Genomic DNA, 9409 nt, shown 5'->3' with positions numbered 1-9409 from the left:
CTTATACCTGAGTGTTGCTCTGTATGCACATATCCACAAAATCCTAACAGACCTCCACAATGTCTAAGAATAACTTGGAGTGCAAGTTCTTGAGGACAGAAAGCAAAAACTAAGCTTCTTTACTTTGCACAAGTTTGCTTTGTTGTTCGTTCACTGTCAACTGACCACTCAAGCAAATGTGACCTGCCATACTTCATTTCCAAAAGTTTAATAATAAAATAAAAAATGTCTGTGTGACATGATTAAGAACTCTGAGGAGTAAAATATTTAAGAAATTCCACTGTTTCAAAGCAACCACATAAAACCAAACTCTTATTTTCTTTTCTTTTTAATGAAACAGTCCATCAAACTGCAACTGAATGGTTTTATTTCTTTTACAATGTGAACCACATATATCATACCAACAATGTTAAGTATATAGTTAGCCATTTATTACTTCTTAAACAAATAAGTATCAAGAAACAGCTGATAATAGTGTTGGCTCCAGAGACACGTGGCATGAGGCAGCCTTTTGAAACAATGGGGATGAAGGCCGGTGACTGGCTCAAGGAAAAAAAAAAGAGAAAAGAAAGAAAAAACACAAAGTGCCCCCTCTATTATATCCAGACTGGGGGTCAACACTGCAGGTTGAGCAGTGGGTATGGAAAGACAAGAACAATCCTGCTTGTATCCGACTCTTTAGTCAAGACTTGGGGAGGTATGGATATTCTGAAAGTCCACTTTTCTCATCTCCAGACACTTCACATCTTCCCTTTCAACTGGAAAAAGCCAGGTTTTTTTTCCACCATTATGCAATAGATGTAGACTGTACAATGTAACGTCAACAGAATAATGAGATCAGCAATTAGTCTGTTCTCCATAAACACTGCTTTCACTATGTAATTTAGTCTGCCCCTGGGCACAAAATCTCCTGTGAGAATGAAAGCTGACTAGGGACAATAGTCAGGCTGACAGTCTCTCTATTTGTTTTCAGGTCTCCATTAGTCTAAATGAATGAATAAACGCAAACTTTTTCCTTCTCTTGTTGGTAGCTGCTACACTGAGGAAAACAGAAAGCAATCCAGTTGTCTTTGCGTCAACAATAGGACCAAGTGGGGTGTGTGTGTTGGGGGGGGGGGGGGGGGTTGTCATTTAATGATGAATACTACCGTTGCCAATGTGGAGTGTTGGACACGAATGTAAGTGATGTGTCTGGAGTAAGAAAAACAACTAAGATATTCTAAATGCATTCCTCTAATTGAATGAGGAGCATGTGGACAAGCTGACAGGTCGGTCCTCAAGAGCCACTCCATCTCCAATCCTCTTCAGGCTCCCCAGACACCATATCCCACCATGAGCACCCTGCCAGGTCCCAGAGTCCAAGACTATGATGGACATGAAATGTGACTTTCAGGCAAAGTCCCTTTAAGAGTCATGTTTATTTCCTATGTTAATTATTCAGGCCTGTGGTTGCTTAAACTATCCAGAACTTGGGAGACATTGCTTTCCTTTATTTTTTTGGCAAAAAGAAACATTTTTAAACCAAGACTGACATGTGCTCACCATGAATTACTTGTTACCCTCTTTCACAGTAATCACAGGCTCTCTGTAGGCAAATCAGCTCTCCCTTTCCTGATATGAGGGTTACATTTTCATCAGTCTGATTCAGTGGTTTCACTCGTAAGCAAGAACTCTTCGTTACTTTGGACAGAATCAACATATCTCAGCCTGGTTCTTTTCTTTCACCCACAAGCCAGGAATTATGTATGAATATAAAACCTATGAATGAAAAAATGAAATCTGTGACCAAAATGTAACAGAAGTTAAAAACTGGTATTTCGTCATACAAAAACAAAAAAAAAAAAAAAAAGAAAACCCATTTTCCAGGTCATAAAGGGGAGTGAAGAAGTCAACAAAAACTGCGAAAAAAAGAGAAGGAAACATTGACATCCCACAAGTCAGCTGCAGTGGGTATTACAGGTCAAACTGATGGGTTTACAGCCCCACCAACTCACTGATAAATTACTGTATCACTACTACAACAGGGCATCACTGGAAATACTTAGCATTGGTTTAAAACAAATATTGAGTTGTCTTATTATTAATCATTTACACTCTGTTAGTTTTCTATGCTTAAAAAAAAGCATATCCCAACAATTGAGTTTAATACGCCCACAAACAAGCTTAGATTTAACTCCAGTAATCTTTCCTTAAGACCCTAAAATAAGCCAGAATCAGTACAGCACCAGTTAACATTACTTAAACTGTTTTAATATACCCAAACTTCTGACTAATGTGATATCAGCGTCTCCTACTCAACTCCCTTACAGAAGGATGGAAGGCAACAACCATTTCAAAAAGGAAACGAGCCAAGTTGCATCATCCTGTACCGAGTAAAATCAAACTCATCCACGTCTTATTAATGCACAAACCCCTTATACAAAAAGCAGACAGTGTCATTAACATTACAGCCAATTTATCCAGACGCTACCTTTGTGAGAACATTTCTGTGGTTTTTGCTTTGTTTACAGCACCAATTATTTTCTGATCGATTAAATCATTTGTCAAACAGGGAAAGAATGAGTCTCTGAGTACAAGTAGAGCCCATGTGCAGGAACGCTCCACAACTCAATCACATACTCTTGAAGAGTTGTTGGAACCAGAGGTGTGCAAGAGAGCTTCATCCATCTAAGTGTTTAATTTTTCAGAGCACCAACTAGTGGTGGACCAACCACCGCGTGGGCCTGGTTAGGGTCGGACAAGGCTACGACTGGGATACACTGGAAGAGCCGATTTGTTTGCATGAGTCAGAGGTGAAAGCTAAGTGCAAAAATCCTTATTGCAACTCAATCGAATAATCACAAGATCACATAAAAGAGCAGCTGCATTTGTAATAAAACTAGGGTAAAGGGGGGAGAGAGCACCGCAGTCAGCAAACAGGCTCTCTGAGAAGCTGAATACACACAGATAAAAAAGAAAAATTTTCCTTTTCATTATCCTCAAAAAACAACAAAAATAGCAAGGTGGAGAAAGAATGCAAAATTAACTTGGCTATCACTGCTGAAAACAGTGGCAACAAACCTAGTTTTTAATTTTAACACTGGTTGTGGAAGAACTAAAAACAAAAAGGGCAACTGGCTGAACTAAATCAAGCCACCGTCGAAGCAGAGTAATTAGCAGAGAATAAGGTCTTAATGTCCAAACTTCAATGGCCTGCTATTGGTAGGTACATGCCGTCAAAAAGGGTAGCCAGTGAAATTCTACTGGCAGATGACACCACAGATGTACTCCTATGGGTTAGCTCCACCACTGATAGGCGACATCAAGTGAAAACTGCAATGATGACGTAACAGAAAGAACAGGTGGTGGTTGCTTGACGCAGAAGTGAGTCTCTGACAGAGGTGGGTCCAACATATGGCGAGCAACTTGTTTCACTGCGTGAGACGATTTGATAATGGCCCTCACTTCCTTATTTAAGGTGTTGAGTGAGGATGAGAGATGTTAAAGGAGGGAAGGGCACAAATGTGTCAAGGATCAAGTGGCTTTTACTTGTCAAGCAGCACAGTGCATTTTCACCCCTCTGAGGACTGTTTGCATTTCAGAATGAGTTGGTGACTTCCTTCGTCGTCTCCTTTCCAGATCACCGATGTCCAAAGATTGCGTGATGTTGTCCAGACCTCCCAGTCACCCACACACACGCTCATTCAAGTGTTGTGACTGCAGATCGTGATTTGTAGTAATAGTGTGAGGAAAGGTGACAAGGAACAGAATTCATCCAACATCTGAACAGACCGAACTGAGAACTTCAGTCCTTGTTTCATTTTCAGAGTTCTTTTGCACAGCCAGGTATCCGGACATCTGTCTGTCAATCTGCACATCTGTCCCCCATAGGCCCATCCATCTCCCTCTCCTAGCTTTGAAGGATTCTCTCCTCCACCCCCTCACACACATATATGCAGACAGCAGGTCAGATCATCCTGTTGCGTTTGTGTGTAGGGGAGTCTGTGATGACATCATTACACTGGGTGGAGTTTCGTTTCCTGGTCGCTCCCCCTCCAGCAGAGGCAGAGCCTGTGGAGTCCAGATGCAGTGCCATCTCCTCTGAAATGAAAGTGTTCAGGTCGACGTCTTGAAGCCCGTTACGTCTGCTGCGGCACACTGGCCCTGAGCCAGAAGAACCACCTCCACCAGCGCCGCCTCCATTACTGCTGCTCCCACTCACATGTGTGGGAGACCCTGGAGCACCAGAGCGCACACTGATACTAGCCATGGCTCCGCTCAGACCTGTGGAAGGAGGAGGAGGCAGGACAGAGAGGGCAGAGCAGCAACAGACAAAAGGCATCACTGGGTGAAGAAATATGACAGATAAGCAAGCTACTTCATACAATTTTCTAAGTTTAATAGAAGCTGCAAGTCTGTCTTTATTATTTACTGACTTAGCAATGAGGTAAGCTACCTTTTATGACTTTAATGAAAACAGCAATTGGTCAAAAGTTTTTAAATGAATGCTACACATACATCAATGCTGTCTATTGACTGGACCAACAATGAATTACAGACAAGCAGGTGCATTGATCCATCAATCAAACCAAGGCAGAAAGATGCATGTGAATCTTAGAGAGAATGTTTGCAAACAGATGTGTCACACTGGCAATATCAAAGTGAAGTATTGATCTCAGACTGAACTAAAGGGACGTAATGGACATGTCACTTTTTTTCTTTATTAAAATGTCCTTCCTCATCACAAGGTAATATGCTCCCCTGTGACGAGGAAGGACACATCAAGTAAACAGTTCTTCGACATGAACTTATCATTGGTCGAAGTCACATGCACAGGGTGCTACTTCATCATCCGTTTGTTTGTTCAGTCAAGCTTCCTCAGAATGGCATTGTTAGGATATTTGCCACAAAACAGCATTTCAAACAGACCCACCTCACAAACACACAGTTCACCAGTCCATGCCAAAACTTTAACATAACTGAACAAATGACTCCCATAGCGACTAGAATAAGTCCCTTGTATGCCTCAGTGTTAGAGCTGCTACGAGTAGCCAATTAGCCAATCACATTTATGAGCGTAAATGGAGACTCTTTGTGTTTTAGACCATCTATTGTTAAAAAAGAAGCAATTTGGTGATAGCACATTTTATTGAATAAACGACTAATCGTGAAAGTTATCAGCACATTAATCAATAATGAAAATACTCAAAAATACTAGCTTACATCCATGTCTGTTCAGACTCATAATATATGTAGTGAATCCTTTGAAATAATTTAATAAAGAAGACATCAAGTGCGGTTCTTGGCAAAACGGAAGTTAGGACTTCAGTGAATAAATTCCACTGACAAACAAACCCTCTTCACAAAGAGCACTGAGAGCTTATTCACAAGGTGCAATGACAATCACCAGCAAAATCAGTGAGCTTGTGTTGAACTACAATGTTTCAAATATGGATGTCCAGCAACAGCTGTCGCCGGTGCAGAGACATAATAGAAAACATGCAGCAACACACCAAGATTTCTGTTGGCTACAGTGGCTGTAACTTGAGGTTACAGGTTTAATTTCATACCACAATGTGGTAAACCAAACCATTCATATTGCCAAACTATAAAGGACAGTACACTGTGTACTGTATATGTGATTCAGATTCCTTATTTATAATCCAAAAGACAAAAAGCTTCTCACATTGGACTTCACTTGGTTACTACACTGAACAAAAACCAGTGAATCTCAGAGTCAAGGGTGCAGCTGACAAAAATGTCAAATTTGTCCATATGAATCAAAATGATGTTTCCGTCCAGATGCACACACAAGATATCTGATAACTGAGAAAGGAGACACGCTGAAATCTCCTGACAGAGAACGAACTTGCACGTCTGTAACCTAAACCACCAAATGCCTAACATCACTCACTCTAAACTGAGCTACATGCTAAAATGGCTCCTTTAAAATGCTGTGACCTTCAGATAAAGTTCTGACTATTCCATTGCACTGACGACACAACTGTCAAATGCTAACATACTGTACTCAAACTGAATTACAAATAGAAACAGTTGCATCTGTATATTTAAAAATCAGAATCATTTAAAAAGGCCTGGCTTTTAGTTAAGTGAGATGTTCACTCTTATAAACACACACACACGGGGAGGGACAAACACAGTGAGGCCCTCTTTCACCATTGGCCAATACTTAGACACCCATGCACAACATTCCCTTATCTCTGAGCCACATGTGGCAGAGTAAGAAGGCTGAAGGACAAGTGCGTTTTCTCTCGCATACAAGCAAACATACCATAGTTCAGTAATGACACCACAACACAATAACTTGTTCCAATTCAGGTGACAAGCCTTACAATAATACATGATAATTTGACTTACTTTTTCACATAAAATATCTTATCACACACCCACTCTATAACATGTTACCAAACCTTAAATCAATTAAATGTATGGTATCAGTAGATCCCACCCACACTTTGAGGAACCTGTAAGCATGCCTACACACAAAACAGAAATGCAGCATCAGTGACCTTAAAGAACAGCAGTACCGCTGTTTTTCTTTTTCTGTTTTCCAACCACATAGTTGTCTCTTGGGTTACAAACCAAGTTTCTCATTTCTTTCACTAGCATGTAAGCTGTGAGCCAGACTTGCACATATGTATCCTCACCATGCAGCGCTATGGCCTCCCTGAAGGGCTGGAGGTCTGCTTCCACAGATGAGCCAGTCTCAGCTGGTGAATTGGCCCGGCTAGGGGCCACCATGGCCAGCCGGGGGTTAGCCCTGCTACTCCTGTGTGGTGGTGCTTTGCCACATAGAAAGCTGATAAGATCCTCCCTACGGATGGTTCTCCGACGCTTTTTCACCCAAGCCAACATGTCCTGCAATCAAATAAAAAAGTAATACATAAATCAGTTAACCACAGTTTAATTTTATTTTATTTAACAAATACTGATGTATTTTTTTTCTTATTCAATACCCCTGTTGCACAAACCTAAAGTAATCTGTTAGCATCTGGTTTCTATGTGTCCAAAAATATGCAAGGTAAGTGTAACATCACAATTTGAGAATGGAGGTTTCTCACAAAAGGTGGCAGTGGAGGAAAACTTACCTTGTTACGCCGTTGGTGGCCTATCTGGATACCCCGATCAAAGCTTCTCTGATGGGCCTCCACACTTTCTGCAATGGCAGAAAAACATAAAAAATAACAATTACTGCTCATAATCAATCATTCCAAATGCAAAAAAGATGTGAACGGTACCCAACAGTGACCCACATGACTGCCAGCTTTTAAATCAACTGCTAATTAAAATTGGGATCTTTTGCCCATTTATGGGAGGCAGACTGAAATTCAGGGACAGGTCCAGTATAACAAACTACCCGATTCTTGACATTGTTAAAAAAGTTTTAAAACACAATATGTTTTTCCACAATGAACAGGTTTTTCAATGACATACAAAAAACTTGTCAGGGCTTGTGACAGTCTGATCAATATAGAGCTGATAAGATGATAATGACTGGGTCTGTTTACCACTTGTTGGATGAGCCTGTCAATGAAAACATGTTTATATGTACAAGTCCAAAGATGGTCCACTACAATCCATACTGATGGACTGAATGACAGAAACAACTACAGGTGTAACAATTGTTCAGTTAGTCAATAAATCTTGGTCAAAATCACAAGGGTGGAGGGAACAGAAACAAGATTAAATACCTTTGTAGAGGTTGGTAACTGCTGTTGCAGAGTTCTGAAATGGCACCCACAATGAAAGGCCCTGCTGATGGCATACTCTATCTGAAGGAGGAAAGGGGGAAATAATATCTGGTTTCTGTACATGACGTTTGTCCTTGATTCAAAAGCAAGCCCCCTTGATTGCTGTGACCATAAAACAACAACAAATCTGAGAGGCACAGCCGACTGGAGTGAGGATCATTTCCATTCGCCATTTTGTCTTGCATATACAATTGCATGAACGGGATTTGTCTTAAAAATAACTGTCAGCCAGCGCTAGATGGCCAGCTTGAAGGCACCGACACACCAACTTAACTGCCATCTCAGCAGTTAAGTTGCAAAGACATTTCAAACATACATGTCAAACATGGAAAGACTTAAAAAGTCGAGCTCTATTAGTTTGGTCAGGAATTTATAATGTCTGAGAACACAACAGCAAAACCAGATTGTAGACATAGCAATATTTCCACAGCGAACCAATACTATCCTCGCCATTTTGTGATTATAACGCTGGCTACGCGTTGCTTAACAAAACTGCTCACTCAGCAGCAAATTGGGCGTTTAAGAGCAAGTCAAGTACACATCTGTGCTATTAAGTTTATAACTCTATACCGCATTTCAACAGCTAATCGTGTCCGGTATAACAGATGGTTACACTGACAGTATACAGTAGACTGTCATCTGGGAACGTCGCGTAGCTACGATTGTTGTTACCATCGCCATTTTGTAACTAGCCTAGCTAACGTTACATTAACACTAGCTACCCGCTGCTGTCTAACTTGGCATCAACAAGCTAGCTTACTTACAAAGAAATCTATGTTAAGTTACTCCAATTAGATCTGTCGAACTAATTACTGTCGTTGGACAATAGAAACAGGGGTGCAAAACTATATCCGAGTTCTTAAGTAATTCTTCTCACTGGCTAACACAAGCTAGCTAATTTTAGCTTTGCAAAATCAGCTGTAAACGTTACCTAGTACTGGCCAGCGACTTTGCTAACGAGGTAGTTAGCATTCTACCAATTCTGACGCTAAGGTTAGTTCACAGCATGTTCCCGGGTGGCCATCGAAAAACCAAATTTTTACTGGTATATGTATCTTAAAGCGAACAAGCGAAATGAAAACGTTGGTTTGAACCTTTGTATAACTGTGCCACAGCAGTAGCGGAGTTCTGGAAGAGATGCCACAGTTTATCTTGGTCATTGTCGGCCTCTTCCTCGCTCGGCTCCCTTTGCTCCGCTTCGGCCAAACACTGCCGCTCCCATTTTGAGAACCAGTGCTCGGGTCCGTGTTCCTGTATCTCCGAGTCCCCGTCTTCCTTCTTCTCCTCCATTTAATGCACCAAAACTCGATGAAATGCGCTTTTAATTTGTTTAAAGATTAATGTGTGGTCACTGTACGTATAGTTACGTGAGCACATTCATGAATACTGTTAGCACTTTACTATTTCGCACTACGATACAAGGTTCCTCCCTGTTACAACATTCTCCGAAGATAAGCTTAGCTAACTATTTTTCCCACAAGTCGACATCCAGATATATACAGCACAGACTATCGTGTTGTGCGCGTCAGCCCGCCCATGTAAACGACAATTGGCGACTTGAGCACTGCGAGGTGGGCTTGAGATCATTTTTCAGAATTTCATTGGCTCCCTGACACGTCCGCCACAGCGTTGACACAAAAGAACCTCACTGAAAATAA

The 9409-nt window shown here is 41.1% G+C and overlaps 1 protein-coding gene across 1 annotated transcript; it reads right to left on the bottom strand.

Annotated features, from left to right (window-relative positions):
• Window positions 1–312: 312 nt before the first annotated feature.
• c16h16orf72 (chromosome 16 C16orf72 homolog) lies at window positions 313–9341 on the bottom strand. Its single transcript, XM_046415201.1, has 5 exons — window positions 8846–9341; window positions 7692–7772; window positions 7089–7156; window positions 6648–6858; window positions 313–4263 (listed from the first exon to the last, which is right to left on the bottom strand). The coding sequence occupies exons 1-5, from the start codon at window positions 9039–9041 to the stop codon at window positions 3947–3949; spliced, it is 873 nt and encodes a 290-aa protein (XP_046271157.1). The 5' UTR covers window positions 9042–9341; the 3' UTR covers window positions 313–3946.
• Between the last annotated feature and the right edge of the window lie 68 nt (window positions 9342–9409).

Source organism: Scatophagus argus, chromosome 16 (genome assembly GCF_020382885.2).
Source record: "Scatophagus argus isolate fScaArg1 chromosome 16, fScaArg1.pri, whole genome shotgun sequence".
Taxonomy (NCBI): Eukaryota; Metazoa; Chordata; class Actinopteri; family Scatophagidae; genus Scatophagus; species Scatophagus argus.
This window is presented reverse-complemented; position numbering and strand designations above follow the sequence as displayed.

Coding starts and splice junctions, on each gene's coding strand:
- c16h16orf72 (XM_046415201.1), bottom strand. CDS start 9,041: ATGGAGGAGAAGAAGGAAGACGGGGACTCGGAGATACAGGAACACGGA. Junction 7,773..8,845: donor TGTGGCACAGTTATACAAAG/GTTCAAACCAAC, acceptor TTCCTCCTTCAG/ATAGAGTATGCCATCAGCAG. Junction 4,264..6,647: donor GGAGGCCATAGCGCTGCATG/GTGAGGATACAT, acceptor CTCCTTCCACAG/GTCTGAGCGGAGCCATGGCT.